Source organism: Erinaceus europaeus, chromosome 15 (genome assembly GCF_950295315.1).
Source record: "Erinaceus europaeus chromosome 15, mEriEur2.1, whole genome shotgun sequence".
Classification (NCBI taxonomy): domain Eukaryota; kingdom Metazoa; phylum Chordata; class Mammalia; order Eulipotyphla; family Erinaceidae; genus Erinaceus; species Erinaceus europaeus.
Window position 1 is genome coordinate 10,075,023 of NC_080176.1, and position 16,221 is coordinate 10,091,243.

A 16,221-nucleotide genomic window follows, 5' to 3' on the forward strand; every position below is an offset into this window, starting at 1 on the left:
GCATCTAGCATACTGGATGGATCAAAGGCTGCTGGTCGAGTGAATAAAGAGCAGATGGGTAGACCATCCCCAGTACCCACTGTGCAACTTAGAGCCCACAGGAAACATCATCCATTGCTGTGCTGAACTATTTGGGCCATCATGATTTGATTTTTGATTGGAAAGACACACTTTGCTTCTCCTATTGCTCTGAACAGCTCAAGTTTCTAAAGTTACTGCCTCTTTGGAATAACTTTTGGAAATCTAGAGCATGGTGAAAAAAAAAAATCTCTGGGCATGGCTGACTCAGGCACTAGGGTCTGCATCCCAGATGTGCTTCTGGGATCAGGTCTGAGTGCTCGGTATACCCAGTGAGATCAGATAAGGGCAAAGACTTGAGGAAAGGGGGGAGGTTGCACGTAAGGTGAAACTGACAGAAGTGTTTAGGTAACTAGAGCTTTGATAGATGCCAGAAAGTGATATTCTATTTATACCACTGGCTTAATATACAGTGCATGCCTGATGCTTTCCTTCCAGTCCAGATTCCATAAGTGCTGGTGTCGGTCTTTGGAAAAAGGAAGATCCCCTACAGTCTTTTCCCAAATGGCATCTTGATGCCTTTTCCTCTAAAAAGAAAATACTGAGAGAATCTTTAGTGCAGCTACTGGGAAGCCCGTTGGGACTACCACTGGGAAGTGCAAGACCATATTCCCTTTTGAAATGAGTTGTGCTACACTGTTTATTCTAGGCGGAGAGGGAGTCTTCCCATCTCACCCAGTCAAGAGAAACCAGAATATTCTCTTACCAGGTGCATGCCTATAGAGGTGGCCATGGCAGTCTCGATCTCTGTCCCCACGTCCTCAATGAAGGGGTACTCATCCTGCCGGTGGACGATCACCTTTGCCCCAGTGGAGGACACCAGGAAGGGGTTGTACTCTTCTTCGTTGATATTCAAGATGACCTGCAGCCCTGTGAGGATGAGGCAGTCCACCATGATCAAGAGTTAGGAGAACATTCCCTTGGGGGGCTTGGGGGTGGGCAGTCTCCTCTCCAGCTGCAGTGGGATCCTCAAGATTTAGAGCCAGGACTGTAGACAAAGCTCCAGGATGAGAGGACTCACTCACAGCTATGTCCCCAGCACTCAGCACTAAACAAGGGCTCAAGAGCAGAGTCACTAGTGCAGGTCTGCTAAGCATAAGAGCACTGCTGCCCAGCCTTACTCGCTTATCCCTGTACGGTCCTTTGAGGTGGTGAGTTCTGCTAAGCACCCAAAGGCCCATGGTGGTTCTCCTTGAAGAACCAAGGAGAGCACCCAGGAAAAGAACTAAAAGGGGGAGCTGATCTCTAGTCCAGCGTCTCTCCCTGGCTCCCTTCCTGCCCCCACAGAGGACTCCACACCCACCAGTCAGAGAGACCTCTTAAGTCAGAGATCACACAGAATTGGTGTCCCCATCAGCAGACAAAAAAGCCGCTTGAGGGGGACTGGGTGGCGGTGCTCCTGGTTGAGTGCACATGTTACAATGCACAAGGACCCAGGTTCAAGCCCCCAGTCCCCACCTGCAGGGGGAAAGCTTCACAATTGGCAAAGCAGGGCTGCAGGTGTCTCTCTGTCTCTCTCCCTCTCTATCTCCTCTCCCTCTCAATTTCTGGCTGTCTCATCCAATAAATAAGTAAATATAATTTTTTAAAAATGAGACGCTTGAGCTCGCGCTCTCTCTCTGTATCCGTCTCCATGCCACAGAAGGGAGACCAAGAGAGGTCACAGAGAGAAGGTGACAAGCCACAGGCCAGGCAGAGCAAGCTTGCTAGAAATTGAATCGGCCACATCTTGGCTGTGACCTGCCAGCCTCCAGAGCCGACAGGGAAGAAGGTTTGTGATCCTTGGCCTCAGCAGCCTGAGCAGACCAGCAGCTTGTCCCAAGGGCTCTGTGTATCTGAGTCCTGTCAATATCCTGCTATCAGAGTAGACAGATTCTGCTGTTTCCACTCTGCTTTGCAGACAAGCTGCGATAACACGCACAGCCTCATGCAGCTGGTGGCAAGAGATGGCACTAGGACCTGTCGTCCTAATCAGCATGTGTTTGCTGCCCCTAATCTCCACTCCAGCTTATCTGGATTCACCTCCGGCTAGGAGCCACCTGCTAACGTGACTCACTCCAACTACAAGCTGGACTCAGAAGGTTTTTCCAGGAGAGAGAACCCCAGTGGATGTCCCACACACTCTCTCCAAAGTAAAGAGGAGATGTCAGGAAGGGAAAGGAGACTTCAATAAAAGAAAAAAAAAAAAGAGTCAACTCGGATGATGGTGGCAAGAATGAAAAGGAAGTGTCTCCCCACTTGCCCCAGGTGTCTGGCCAGGTGGGGAGCACCCCCCCCTCCCTGCTTATGACACTTATGACAGGCTCAGGTACCCTCAGTTCCCGGTTGATCTGCTGCCATCAAGCTCACAGTAGGAGGACCTCAGGGTGTCCTCAGGGCTGAGTCCCTCACCATATTCACTGCCTCCCATGGAAGTGCTGACTGTCTCGTTCTGTCTGCTGTTGAACGTGTAGCAATTCCCATACATGGGATGGTGGAACAGCGTGAAGTTCCTGCAGAGGAAGAAGGTGGGTGAGAAAAGGCTGGAGCTCCCCCTGACCCATACTGTCCAGCTAAAGTGGATCTACTGCTCCTGTGGGGCCTTTGAATGATAGATGTGACTCAATTTCCACATAGGGCCTCTCTGATTAATGACAGATGAAGTCTCTGGTCTAACTTGGCACGTACTGATGGAGAATCAGACGAACCGGGGGACCAGGTGGTGGTGCACCTGGTTGAGTGCACACATTACCACGTGCAAAGACCCAGGTTCAAGCCCCTGATCCCCATCTGCCGCGGGGAAGCTTCAGGAATGGTGAAGCAGGGCTGCAAGTCTCTCTCTCTCTCTCTCTCTCTCTCTCTCCCTTTCTATATCCCCCCTCCTCTCTCAATTTCTCTCTGTCCTCTTGAATAAATGAATAAATAAGTAAATAAATTACAAGAGAGTGTCAGACTATGTCTCTCATTCTCCTTCTGGGTTCTCCCACTTTCATGTCCATCCAGACTGGACATGCCTCATGCCCCTAGGTCTGCCCCCAACTCCTCACACTCTTACATTTCTCTGCCAACACCTGACACATTTCCATCCCAATGCCCAGCCCTGGGACAAGCTCCCCAGAGAAGGAACCACATGGTGTACATCCTCACGCTAACACACAAACACCCAGCTCAGCAAGGATCGATATCTTCCTTGCTCGGCACTAGGGAGGTCAAGAGCTCGCAGTCTCTGGCATACACGGTGATGAGCATGGTTATATGCAAGCCACAGATGGCTCTGTTCTCTGGCTGAGTTAAATGAATTGATGGATATTTTGACTCTTTGTCACCTGAGCTGTCCCTACTAAATGCAGAGCCCAGCTCCTCAAAAAGCTGGCATTTATTTATTTATTTATTTATTGTATAGAGACAGAAAGGGAGTGGGAAGGGGAAGACAGAGAGGGGAAGAGGGAGAGGCACCTGGAGACCTGCTTGACTGCTCCGGAAGCTTCCTCCTTGAAGGTGGGGACTGGGGACTTGAACCAAGGCCCTCTTACACTGGGTTCTTTTTTCTTTATTTTTTTTTTTTTGCCACCAGAGTTATTGCTGGGGCTTGGTGCTAGCACTATGAATCTACCACTCCTGGTGGCCTTTTTTTTTTTTTTTTCCTTTCTAATTTTTATTAGATAGAACAAAGAGAAATTGAGAGAGGGTGAGGAGATAGAGACAGGAAGAGAAAGACACCTGCAGACCTGTTTCACTGCTCATAAAGTGGACGCCTCTGCAGGTGGGGACCAGGGACTCGAACCTGGGTCCTTGCACTTGGTAATATTAACTTAATATTACCACTGGCACCACTGGCCAGCCCCCTCCCATCTACCCACCTGTTTCATATATATATTTGCCCTTTTGTTGCAGTTATTATTGTTGTTGTTGTTGGATAGGACAGAGAGAAATGGAGAGAGGAGGGGAAGACAGAGAGAGGGGGAGAGAAAGATAGACACCTGCAGACCTGCTTCACCGCCTGTGAAGCGACTGCCCTGCAGGTGGGGAGCTGGGGGCTCGAACCGGGATCCTTACACTGGTCCTTGCACTTTGCCTCATGTGCACTTAACCTGCTGCGCTACTGCCCGACTCCCTTCCCCACCGGTTGCTACAAGTCCCACAGCTGAGCGTGCTCAGAGTCCTGGGTCCCGGACCCCAGGGGGCAGCTTTGCTTTCCTGACCTGGCATCACAAGACATGCCGTCAAAGGAGCAGGTGACCAGCAGCTCCTCAGCAGAGTAGCTCATGTTGATCTTCTTCTCCTGGGGCACCTGCGCCATGATGTTCATGTAGTGCAATTTGTACCACTCCTGGATGGCATTGATCCCCGAGCTGAAGTTGTAGAGGACACAGTCGGATGTGTCGTTGGAACACTGTCAACCAGAGGGTGGCGGGCTGAGCTCACGGACCCAGGAGAGCAATGGAGACTCAGAGCTGTGACTCTAGACCCCTGGAGGATGAGGAGGAGGAGGAGGAGGAGGAGGAGGAGGAGGAGGAGGAGGAGGAGGAGGAAGAGGAAGAATCCAGGGGCAGGGACGTTTTTGGGGGGGACATCTGGAGGAAGGAGAGGCTTCCTCGCCCTTCTGGGAACAAGGGGACATCCTCTTTGAGCCAAGGGCCAGGCAGAGACTCAGTGAAGAAGGACTTAATCTCATTCTCATGATACCAGCAGCAGAGCCAGACTGTCAGCCCCCGCCCACACACAGCTGTCTTCCGCTGATGAGTTCTACAGAGCAGGGCTGCCCAGCCCCCATTGTGGCATTGGGTCAGCGTTTTTTTAGAAACGGCAATTCCAGCCCAGACTCTGACCACACTCGATGCCCTGCAGGGTTTGGGGGTTTCCATCTGCAGGGGTGGGGGAAGCATCATAAGTGGTGAAGGAGTGCTGGAGGTGTCTCTCTTTCTCCACCCACCTTCCACCTCTGTTTCTCTCTGTCACCTTATAGAAAAAAAGCCGGGTTCAAGCCCCTCGTCCCCACCTGCAGAGGGGAAGTTTCACGAGTGGTGAAGTAGGGCTGCAGGTATCTCTCTGTCTCTCCTTCCCCTCTCAAATTCTCCCTGTCTCTATCAAATAATAAATAAAATTAAATTAAAATCTAAACGAAGAAAAGATGGTCACTGGGAGAGGTGGAGTCACTAGGCACCAAGTCTCCACGATAACCCTGGTATTCCCAAATAAAAGGAGAAGAAGAAGCAGAGGCAGCAGAAGATTATGACGGTGATGAAAGAAGGAAAGAGTAGCTAAAGTTTATTTACTTTACTAGCAGGAAGTGGCTTTCCATTAATGTCTTGCCATCAAGATCCATGAATAAATCCTAAGGTTCTTTTCTTGTCACTATCACTTGGGCTCCATGCCTGCATGATTTTTTTTTTAATTTTTATTTGCTATTATTATTTTTTTTAACCTGAGCACTGCTCAGCTCTGGCTTGTGGTGGTACAGGGGATTGAACCTGGGACTTTGGAGCCTCAGGCATGAGAGCCTGTTTGCATAACCATTATGTTATCTACCCCTGCCCCCTTTTTTTTAATATTTATTTATTCCCTTTTGTTGCCCTTGTTGTTTTATTGTTGTAGTTATTATTGTTGTTGTTGTCGTTGTTGGATAGGAGAGAAATGGAGAGAGGAGGGGAAGACAGAGAGGAGGAGAGAAAGACAGACACCTGCAGACCTGCTTCACCGCCTGTGAAGCGATTCCCCTGCAGGTGGGGAGCCGGGGTTCGAACCAGCATCCTTATGCCGGTCCTTGTGCTTTGCGCCACCTGCGCTTAACCCGCTGCGCTACAGCCCGACTCCCCCCCCCTTTTTTTTTTTAAAGATATAAGGCTAAACAGTGGCATGCCCAGTTGATATACACATGTGACAATGTTCAAGGACCTGAGTTCAAGCCCCTGGTTCAGACCTGCATGGGAAAAGCTTCATGAGTGGTAAAGCAGGGCTGCAGGTGTCTCTCTGTCTCTCTTACTCTCTATCTCCTCCTACCCTCTTGGTTTGTGGCTGTCTCTATCCAATAAAATAAAGATGGGGGGGGAGCTTCAAGATAATAGAAAAAAAAAGCTTCTCTGTAGCTGTGCCCTCATGGTGGCCAGGGACATGAACCTGGGACCTTGCACATGATAATATATACATTCCATCAGGAGAGCTACCACCCACCCCCCCCTTCCATAGTTGTTTCAAGTTGCGTTATTTATTTATTTATTTATTTATTTATTTATTTATTTATTTATTCTTTTTGCCTCCAGTGTTATCACTGCACCTCAGTGTCGGCACTACAAATCCACTGATCCTGGTGGCCATTTTTTTGCTTTTTATTGGATAAGACAGAGAGAAACTGAGAGGGGAAGGAGGACATAGAGAGGGAGACAGAGAGACACCTACAGACCTGCTTCACCATCTGTAAACTAACCCCCTGCAGGTAGGGAGCCGGGGGCTCGAATCAGGATCCTTGAGTGGGTCCTTGCTCTTTGGACTATGTGCACTTAACCTAGTACACCACCTGGCCCTCACATTTATTTGTTAATGAGAGAGAGAGAGAGAGAGGTGCTGGGGGTTAAACCCAAGACCTGAGAGTTTTAGGAACTCATGCTTACAAGTCCCACACTCTACTGTGCACTGCCTCCCAAGAAGTCCCTAATTTTAATATATATATATATATATATATATATATATATATATATATATAATATAAATTAAAAAAATATATATATTTTACCAGAACACTGCTCAGCTCTGGTTTGTGGTAGGTGGGGGATTGAACCTGGAACTTTGGAGCCTCAGACATGAGAGTCTCTTTGTATGACCACTATGCTATCTACCCACCTTTTTTTTTTTTTTTTTTATGAAGGAGAAACACAGGGAGATAGATACAGAGAGAGATCAGAGACCAAAACACTGCTCAGCTCTGGTTTATGGTGGGGCTGCAGATTGAACCTGGGACCTCAGAGCCTTAGGCAGGAGAGTCTTTTGCAGGACCACCACGCTGTGTCCCCAGCCCTTTTGTTCGAGGCCCCTAACTTTTATCCCGTGGGAGCTGAAGGACATTTGTATCCGCTCTGTTGCTGGCTGCTGACCCACAGGGATCTCCGCCCACTGCATGCAGCCCCCTCCCTTCTGCGCCAGGAAGGGAAAGCCCACATCTCACCAGCTGGAATCCCACCACCTTCCTGGAGTCGTGGACCTGCACGACGTCGGCGGCCTTGTGGATGACCTTCCCGCTGACTTTCCGCTTCCTCCCGGTCAGGAACTCCCTGGCCTGGCCTGGCTCGCCCGTCTCCAACAGCAGCAGTGGGATGGTGTTGAGGAATCTGGGGTGCCTGCCCTCCTGGGCCAAACCCCAGGACTCTGCCTCACGGCGTCTGCGGGGCGTCATCTCAGAGAAGCCGTACAGGTTCTTCAGGGTCTGCCTGGTATCCTCCTCTAGTTCTGCCAGCAGGTGCCGCACGGCACTGTACCTGCCAGATGGGGTGAGGTGAAGTGAGGTGTGGATGGGTGGGTGGGGGCTTAGGGCCAGGCAGGGCACTGGCACAGCCTCATGCCCACCTATCCAGCCTGCAGGGACCAGGGCCCCAGGCCTGTCACGATCTGGCCCATCCACCGTGCCTGCCGGCCCAAGCTGAGGGCCTCAGGCTCTTGGATGACCCTTCTGTGACTTCCTGTGGCTGCACCCCTGTCACCAGTGTCTGCCGGCTCTGGGGGTATGTGGATGGGTTTGCCCCAACCCGCATTTCAGGTGTGGCGACGTCAGGTGACTCCCATAAACCAGCCACAGTGGGGACAAGTAAATAGCTGGTCCCGGGAGTCTCCCTATGTGCAGGCCAGGCTCCACCCGGCACACTCACTCCTGCCCATTGGCTCCTTCAATCAGTGCCAGGTGGGAAGGGGCATAGCTCCTACCTGGAGCTACAGAACAGGGCAGAAGGTTGGGAGCACAGGGCATGGAGCCTTGTCAGACTACCCTTTCATAGTCTGAGCTCCCCCTCATTTCTCCCCTGAGTCTGAATCCTATCTCCTCTCTCTCTTCTCTCTCTCTCTCTCTCTCTCTCTCTCTCTGCCTCTCTCTCTCTCTCTCTGCCTAGGCAACACAGCACAAGTGTGAAAACAGAGGGCTGGGTGGTGGCACACCTGGTAGAGTGCACGTATTGCCGTGCACAAGGACCCAGGTTCAAGCCCTCAGTTTCCACCTGCAGGGGAGAAAGTTTCAAGAGCAGGGAAGCAATGCTGCAAGTACCTCTCTTTCACTCTGCTTCTCCACTTCCTCCTCCCCTCTCTTGGTTTCTTTCTGTCACTATCCAAAATTAATTAATTAATTAATTAATTAATTAATTATATTTTTTAAAAGTATGGAAAGTCCTCGCCAGGCTACCCAGTTTTGGGTGGATGACGTTGGACAGTTAACCTTCCTGTGCCTCTATTTCCTCCATCTGCCCAAGGAGGTTGTTAGAAAGAGCCAGTGCCTTATCTTATCTAGTCATCAAGTTACCGTGTGTGTGTGTGTGTGTGTGTGTGTGTGTGCAAGAGAGAGAGAGAGAGAGAAACTACAGTCTCTGCTGTTGCTTTGAAAAGTGAAATTGTATTTGCTGAAGGTTCACTCACCTCCAACATCACTCTACCAGGGCAAAGGCTACACCTGGGTTTAGTTGCCTGGCCCAGATTCTCAACCCTGTGTGTGCAGTCTGCAGAGGCTGAGTCTGTGATTATGGAATGAATAATCCATGGAGGGGAGAAGAGAGAGAGGGAGGAAGAAAGACTTGGGGGACAACAAGTAGGGTGATTCTGGGGCCCGGCTTTGATTTTGAGCTTTGCTGTCAGCTCACAGATGGCCCAGATGAGTTGGTGCCTTTTGTTACGTCCCTGCCCTTGTCCACACCCCAGCCCTGCTCTGACTGGTGCTCTGCTCGGCCTCCCTCCCGGGTGAGTTTTCAGTAAAGTAACCTGGAAGGACTCTGCTGACCCATTTGGAGCAGGCAGGTCCTGCAGCAGACAATGGGGAGCTCATTCTCAGGGCTGAGCCTGCCCAGAGCCCAGCTCAATTAGCCGGGCGGGGTGTGCTCCCGTGAGGGATGGGGCAGCTGAGATGCTGCAGGAAGTCACCTGGGTGTCACTTCTGAGTCACAGTCAAGCTCATAGTCGGCTGTGGGGAGAGTGAGGGTATGAACTTGGAGAGTTCCAGGGAAATGGGCCAGCTGGGCTTAGTGTGGGTATACATGCGTGTGTGTGTGTGTGTGTGTGTGTGTGTGTGTGTGTGTGCGCGTGTGTGCGTGTGTGTGCGTGTGTGTGTCTGTGTGTCTGATAGTTCACTCCAGATGCAGCCTCCATTAAAAAAAAAAAACTCACTCTGCAGCCTCCACCAAGCTCCGCCTCTGAGTGGGCAACTCCACAGAGAGAGGAGAAAAGGCTGGCACTGATTCAGACCCTGATGAATGACTTCAGATTGCCAACTGAGGGCTGGGCGATGGCGTACCTGGTTAAGTGCACACATTACAGTGCACAAGGACCTGAGTTCCAGCCCTCTGTCCCCACTTGCAGGGAGGGAAGCTTCACAAGTGGTGAAACAGGGCTGCCTGTGCCTCTTTTCTTTTTTTTTTTTGTTCCGATCTCCCCTTCCCTCTTAATTTCTCCTCATCCTATCAAATTAAAAATAAACAATGGGGGGGGGAGGGCTGGGCGGTAGTGCAGTGGCAAGGGCCACCATAAGGATCCTGGTTCAAGCCCCTGGCTCCCCACCTGCAGGGGAGTCGCTTCACAGCAACACAGTGAAGCAGGTCTGCAGGTGTCTGTCTTTCCCTCCCCCTCTCTGTCTTCCCCTCCTCTCTCCATTTCTCTCTGTCCTATCCAACAAGAATAATAACAACAACAAAGGCAACAAATGGGGGAAAATAGCCCCCAGGAGCAGTGGATTCATGGTGCAGGCACTGAGCCCCAGCAATAATCCTGGAAGCTATAATATGTAAGTAAATAAACAGTGGGGCTGGGTGGTGGCACACCTGGTTGAGCACACATGTTACAATGCTCAAGGACCTAAGTTTGAGCCCCCGGTCCTCCCCTGCAGAGGGGAAAGCTTTGCAAATGGTGAAGCAGGGCTGCGGGTGTCTCTCTGTCTCTCTCCCTCTCTGTCTCCTCCTTCCTCTTGACTTCTGGCTGTCTCTGTCCAATAAATAAATAAAGATAATTAAAAAATAAGATAAAGAAATAAACAATCGATCAATATATATATATATATTTTTTTAAAAATCACTAGCTGGGAGTCGGGTGATAGTGCAGCGGGTTAAGCACACGTGGGACTGGTGTAAAGATCCCGGTTCGAGCCCCCGGGCTCCCCACCTGCAGGGGAGTCGCTTCACAAGCGGTGAAGCAGGTCTGCAGGTGTCTGTCTTTCTCTCCCTCTCTCTGTCTTCCCCTCCTCTCTCGATTTCTCTCTGTCCTATCCAACAATGACAACAATAATAACTACAACAATAAAACAACTGGGCAACACAAGGGAATAAATAAATAAATATTTTTAAAAGAAAATCACTCGCTGTCACCCACAAGAGGGGACCTTGGGCCCGCGGGGGGACTCACGACAGGGCTTACTTATAAGGATTGATGTTGCAGATGGTGACAGCTGGGAAGTCCAGCTTCTGGAAATGGACTTTGATGGAGACGGAGACAGTGTAGAAGGAGAAGACAAGCAGAGCGCACTGCCAGAAGATGAGGCACACGGCCGTGAGCGTGAAGAGGATCCAGAGCAGGCGGCGTAGCCGGCCGCGGGACACCACGATGCGGCGGCAGCCGTGCGTGTTGGTGTTGAGACAGTACCAGCGCATCAGCTCCTTGATGGTGGGCGCCTGGGGGCCCCTCACCGGCAGGTTCTTTTTGATCTTGGCTTTGATCTTCTGCCCGGGAGCCATGGCAGCGGCGAGAAGCTGGGGGTGAGAGAGGCAGGTGTGTGAGTGGCTGCAGGGAGAGGCGGAGAAACCCTTGGCCTTCCCCTCTGTGGGGACAGCCTGCTGGCTGACATTTGTTCCTTCTCTGGATCATCTGCCCCAAGGCGACCACAGCTGCCTCAGAGCCGCTTGGATATCCCCTGAAGGCCGAAGGAGGTCCAGTGTCTGCGCCACTGGCCAGCTGAGATTACCTGTCTCCTGGGTCCCTGTAGCCAGCCCCTCCTGCCCCCCTCAGCCCGTCTCTCTCCCCCCTTTTAAAAAGTTTTTGTTTATTTATTTATTTTCCCTTTTGCTGTCCTTGTTGTTTAACATTGTTGTGGTTATTGATGTCGTCGTCGCTGGATAGGACAGAGAAATGGAGAGAGGAGGGGAAGACAGAGAGGGGGAGAGAAAGATAGACACCTGCAAACCTACTTCACCGCCTGTGAGGCGACTCCCCTGCAGGTGGGGAGCCCGGGGCCTCAAACCGGGATCCTTCCGCAGGTCCTTGCGCTTTGCACCACGTGCGCTTAACCCGCTGCACCACTGCCTGACTCCCTCTCCCCCCTTCTTATTGGGGGTTTACGGTTTACGGTAGAGTTGTTGACATAGGGTACCATTTCACATCTCCCTGAGAAATGTGTCCACGGAACACTCTCACGCCCAGCCCCAGCCCCTCACCCACCCTTCTTCCCCACAGTCTTTTGCTTTGGTGCTGACATCCAACCCGGTCCAAGTCTTACTTTGTTTCCCCTTCCTTAGGTTCTGCCTGTGGGTGCGATCCTCCCATGTTCACCCTTCTCTTTCTGTCAACTCGTCTCTGGCCAAGCCTAGTCATGCTGCTGGAGTGTCCCCACCTGCCTCCCACCACCTGTGACTTGTCAGCACCACCACCCACATCCTCAAGGACATCTCTGTCCATACGCTCCCTGCTCCTCCCCGCGCCCAGCTTGGGGTGGACAGAGAAGGAGAGAGCGAGTGCCCTGCCGGGATGGTCTTCCCCACACCTGAGGTCACAGCTGTTCCCTTCCTGGCTGAGGTGTTCCAGCCTTCGCTTTGCTTTGTGAGTTCTTTTACCAAAAGCTGGCTCCTTCTGTTTCCGTTTTGTGTCACGTCTTCTCTTGGCAGTGAAGCCCTTAGTGTTTGCCGAGCGCCTGGTGTGAAACCAGCCTACGTGCCAGGCTCCTTGGATTCTAAGTCGCCACTAACTTCTGGGGGTGGGGTGGGGGGGGGTTGGAGATGAAAACAGGCTGTGATTTGAGACCAGCTTTGCTTGGGACCGAGGATTGGGAAGCAAGCTCGCCACACTCATCAATGTATTTGATGCTTGCAATTCTATAAGCCACAGGATGTGAAATCACGCTCTTTATTACACATGAGCTAGTGTGGGACTGAGCAGTGGTGCACAGGGTTGAGTGCGCAAGTTACATGGCACAAGGACCCAGGTTCAAATCCCTGGTCCCCACCTGTAGGGGGCGGGCGGGGGTGAAGCGTCACAAGTGGTGAAGCAGTGCTGCAGGTGTCTGTCTTTTTCCTTCTCTATCTCTCCCTTTCCACTTGATTTATCTGTCTCTGTGCAAAATCAATGAAAATGAAAGGTTTTGGGAGTCGGGCAGTAGCACAGTGGGTTAAGCGCACGTGGCGCAAAGCCCAAGGACCAACATAAGGATCCCTGTGCGAGCCCCCGGCTCCCCACCTGCAGGGAAGTCGCTTCACAGGCAGTGAAGCAGGTCTGCAGGTGTCTATCTTTCTCTCCCCCTCTCTGTCTTCCCCTCCTCTCTCCATTTCTCTCTGTCCTATCCAACAACAACATCAATAACAACAACAATAACCACAACAATAAAACAAGGACAACAAAAGGGAATATATATATATATATGTATACATATATAAATAAAGAAAATTAAAGGGTTTTTTTTTTAAGAAGAAATGAACTAACTGTATATATGTCTACAATACACATAGAATATATTCACGGTGTGATATGTAAGTGTTCACGGTTACAATGCATACAGTCACATATATCTCTATGTATGTCATTTCTTTCTACATATTCATACACACATGTGCACACAATATATAGACAGACTTGCATTTCATGTGTTGACAGCCCTGGGAGGCAGGCACACGCTTATCACCTCCTTGTCACACAGGAGGAGAATGAGCCCAGAGAGGCAGAGTAACTCATACAAGGTCACAACACAGCTAAAACACGGGGTGTGGGGAGAGGCCTGGGCTGCAATGGAACTTTGCAGCCTGAGCTACCCTGGTCTCTATGTCCCAGAAACTTTCCTGAAGGGTGGTGAACGCTGGTATTCGGGGAAGGGGAAACGGTCCCCAAGGCCTGTCATAAATGACACAGGCAAATGAGGACACGCAGAGATGCCACAGGAAGGGGGAGGGACAGAGGCTGTGTGGGGGGAAGGTGGGGGGGGGTGCAGGAGCGTTAGTTTTTCTTTAATTCTTATGCCGTCCTGAACTGAGAGCTGGGCGGAACTGGGAGAATTTGACCTTCTTGTATGTTTCAGGTTTATGGTGCAAAAGAAACCGAGTGCTGGGGTGGAGGTGAGGAGCCCCGAGGTAGCCAGACCACCATCAGAGCCCTGGAGAGAACTCTCTGATCTTGCCTGAGGGCCCTGAGGTCCCAGGTTCAACTCCCGGTGCCACCATAAGCCAGAATTGATCAAGGCTCTTGGGTCCCCTCCTCCCCCAAATCTGATTATCAGTCTCATAAAAATAAACAAATAAAAATATATGAAATTCCCCTATGTGCTAAAATTACACTATTAGGTTCTTGGCAAAAGATATGTCGTTTACTGTGTTTTATCATCTTAAACACTGCCCAGCTCCATGGTCCCCTTGCCTTACCACAATCCCAAAGCACAAAAGTGGTAGGAGAGTTCATTTGTTGGTGGTTGTTTTTGTTTGTTTGTTTGTTTTGTTCTGTCTTAAATCGAGTTTCCAGACAGGGATAGTCACATAACAGTTACGTCAAAAGACTTTCATGCCTGAGGCCCTAAAGTCCTTCATTCAGTCCCCAACACCACCATAAATCAGAGCTGAGCAGTGCTCTGGTCTCTTTATTTATCTCTCTGTATTCTTCCCATTAAAATAAAATGAATAAAATATTTATTTTAAAAAAGAAATGTTAAAAAAAAGAAAGAAACTCTAGGTCCCAGTTCAGTCCCATTTCCCTGAAATAAAACGTCTCTGCCAACATTTGAGAGAAGCGTTTGATTCTGGAAGCCCCCACTCCCTACAATCTTCTCACTGCAGACAAATCTTGGGGTTCCTCTGTGCCTCCCTTCCTCCCTGTCTCCCTCCCCCAGGACTGACTTTAACCCCAAGAGACTAGCCCTCAATGCCAGCAGAGCCACAGGCGAATAAAGACAGCCCTTGCAGCTCATTTCAAAGCAGAGAAACGTTCACACACAAAAAGCATTTCATCATTAAGGCCAGATAAGGTTGTGGACACCGTGACGCTGTTCCTCATGGGTAAAGGTGAAGCCTTTGAGGGAGAGGGAGTCACATTCATTCTTCTCAGCACTTTACAAGGCACTAACTCATTTCACTCCCAAGGTGCCCTGGCATCTCCTGTTATAGAGATTACAGTTGTCCAAAGTCACACTAGAAAGTGGCTGGGCTGGGGGCGGGCAGGTGGTGGCTCACCTGTTTGAGCGCACATGTCACAGTACACAAGGAGCCAGGTTCGAGCCCCGGGTCCCCTCCTGCAGGGGGAAAGCTTCATGAGTGGTGGAGCAGGTGTCTCTCTGTCTCTCTATCTCCCCCTTCCCTCTCAATTTCTGGCTGTCTCTATCCAATACATAAATAAAGATAATTTAAAAAAAGATTTTTAAAAAATGTTAAAGAAAGAAAGAAAAGAAAAGAAAGTGACTGGGCTGGGATTTGAACCCAGGAGCCCACGCCTTCACCGGCCAACTATGTCATTCTAATAACAACAGCAATCCTCCTCCTCCTTGTAGAGATAATAATAACAACAGCAAGAATAGTAGCAATCCCTTATCCATCCACCAGCTACCTACTCACACCCTCCTACTCAATCCTTCTGACACACTGACTTATTTGATCCTCGCTCAAATGCTGAGATACCAAAACACCCCTCATTCCACAAAAGGAACTGGGACACAGAGAGATTAGTGAAGTGATTCAAGGCTCCACAGGAGGGAAGGACCCAAAAGATTTCTCTCTGATGCCAGGGTCTTGACTCACCATAGGGGATGCTTCCCACCTCTCTGTGCCCCGCCACAACACAGCAAGGGAGCCCCAAGCCTCACTGGTGGGGTTCCCCCATGTCTGCCCCTGGGCAGTCCAGGCTGAAGCCGCCAGAGAGACTCCAGTTAACTTGTTTGAAGTGTTTGCTTCCTTCTGCAACCACAGCCACCCAAGAAGCACATTCCAGAGGGTAGAAGGAGCAGTGGAGGTCAAGTCCATGCGTCTCCCCAGGGCCAAGAAGGTGTGTGTGTGGGGGGGGGAATGAACAGGTGCGGGGCGGAGAGACCAGGTGAACCCGAGACTCTCTTGTCCTAGCTGCATGGGACAGCGTGCAGCGAGTGTAGACGCAAGGGAGCTGGCTCCGAATCCTGGGTGTCCCAGCATCCCGACCACCGAGCAGCAGCCCCAGGGTGAAGGCCTGCGCGGCCGCCCCCAAAGCCCCGGGCCTGGCGATCCACCCCGCTGGGCTCACCTGGCTTAGGTGCGGCGGCTGCGGGGCTCGCAGGTGCGGGGTCCGGGCGCACTCTGTCCTGCTCGGGGCGCAGCGCGGGCATCCTGGGCCGCCGGCCACCCGCTCTTGTGAACCGAGCCGAGCCCCACCCCTGAAGCCCCGCCCCTGGGCCCGCCCTCACCTGCCCAGGTGAGTTCCCCAGCGACTGCAGCACCCCCTGCCCTCCAGAGGCCGCTCTGTACCCTGCACCCTGCACCCAGCACCCGGCACCCTGCACCCTGCACCCGGCACCCGGCACCCGGCACCCGGCACCCGGCACCCGGCACCCTGCACCCGGCACCCGGCACCCGGCACCCGGCACCCGGCACCCGGCACCCTGCACCCTGCACCCTGCACCCTGCACCCGGCACCCGGCACCCGGCACCCGGCACCCGGCACCCGGCACCCTGCACCCTGCACCCTGCACCCTGCACTCCCAGGGCAGCGGCCCCTGCTGCGCCCCTAGCGCCCCCTGGCGCCCCGCTGCTGGTGGTGCCTCCCACGCTGGGCCAGTTGGGT

The 16,221-nt window shown here is 51.6% G+C and overlaps 1 protein-coding gene across 2 annotated transcripts in view; it reads right to left on the bottom strand.

Moving 5' to 3' along the window:
- The window catches only part of SCNN1G (sodium channel epithelial 1 subunit gamma), a 28,214-nt gene extending 12,420 nt beyond the window's left edge, over window positions 1-15,794 (bottom strand). The window contains exons 1-7 of one of the 2 annotated variants that reach the window (XM_060172814.1): window positions 15,685-15,785; window positions 11,987-12,190; window positions 10,648-10,979; window positions 7,217-7,526; window positions 4,260-4,450; window positions 2,470-2,570; window positions 785-948 (exon numbers count right to left, since the gene is read on the bottom strand). In XM_060172814.1, coding sequence (XP_060028797.1) covers window positions 785-948; window positions 2,470-2,570; window positions 4,260-4,450; window positions 7,217-7,526; window positions 10,648-10,964 — 1,083 coding nt within the window. In that variant the 5' untranslated portion in view covers window positions 10,965-10,979; window positions 11,987-12,190; window positions 15,685-15,785. Of the gene's footprint in view, window positions 1-784; window positions 949-2,469; window positions 2,571-4,259; window positions 4,451-7,216; window positions 7,527-10,647; window positions 10,980-11,986; window positions 12,191-15,684 lie in introns of both variants that reach the window. The other variant, XM_060172815.1, reaches the window with a different exon arrangement.
- Window positions 15,795-16,221: the final 427 nt, after the last annotated feature.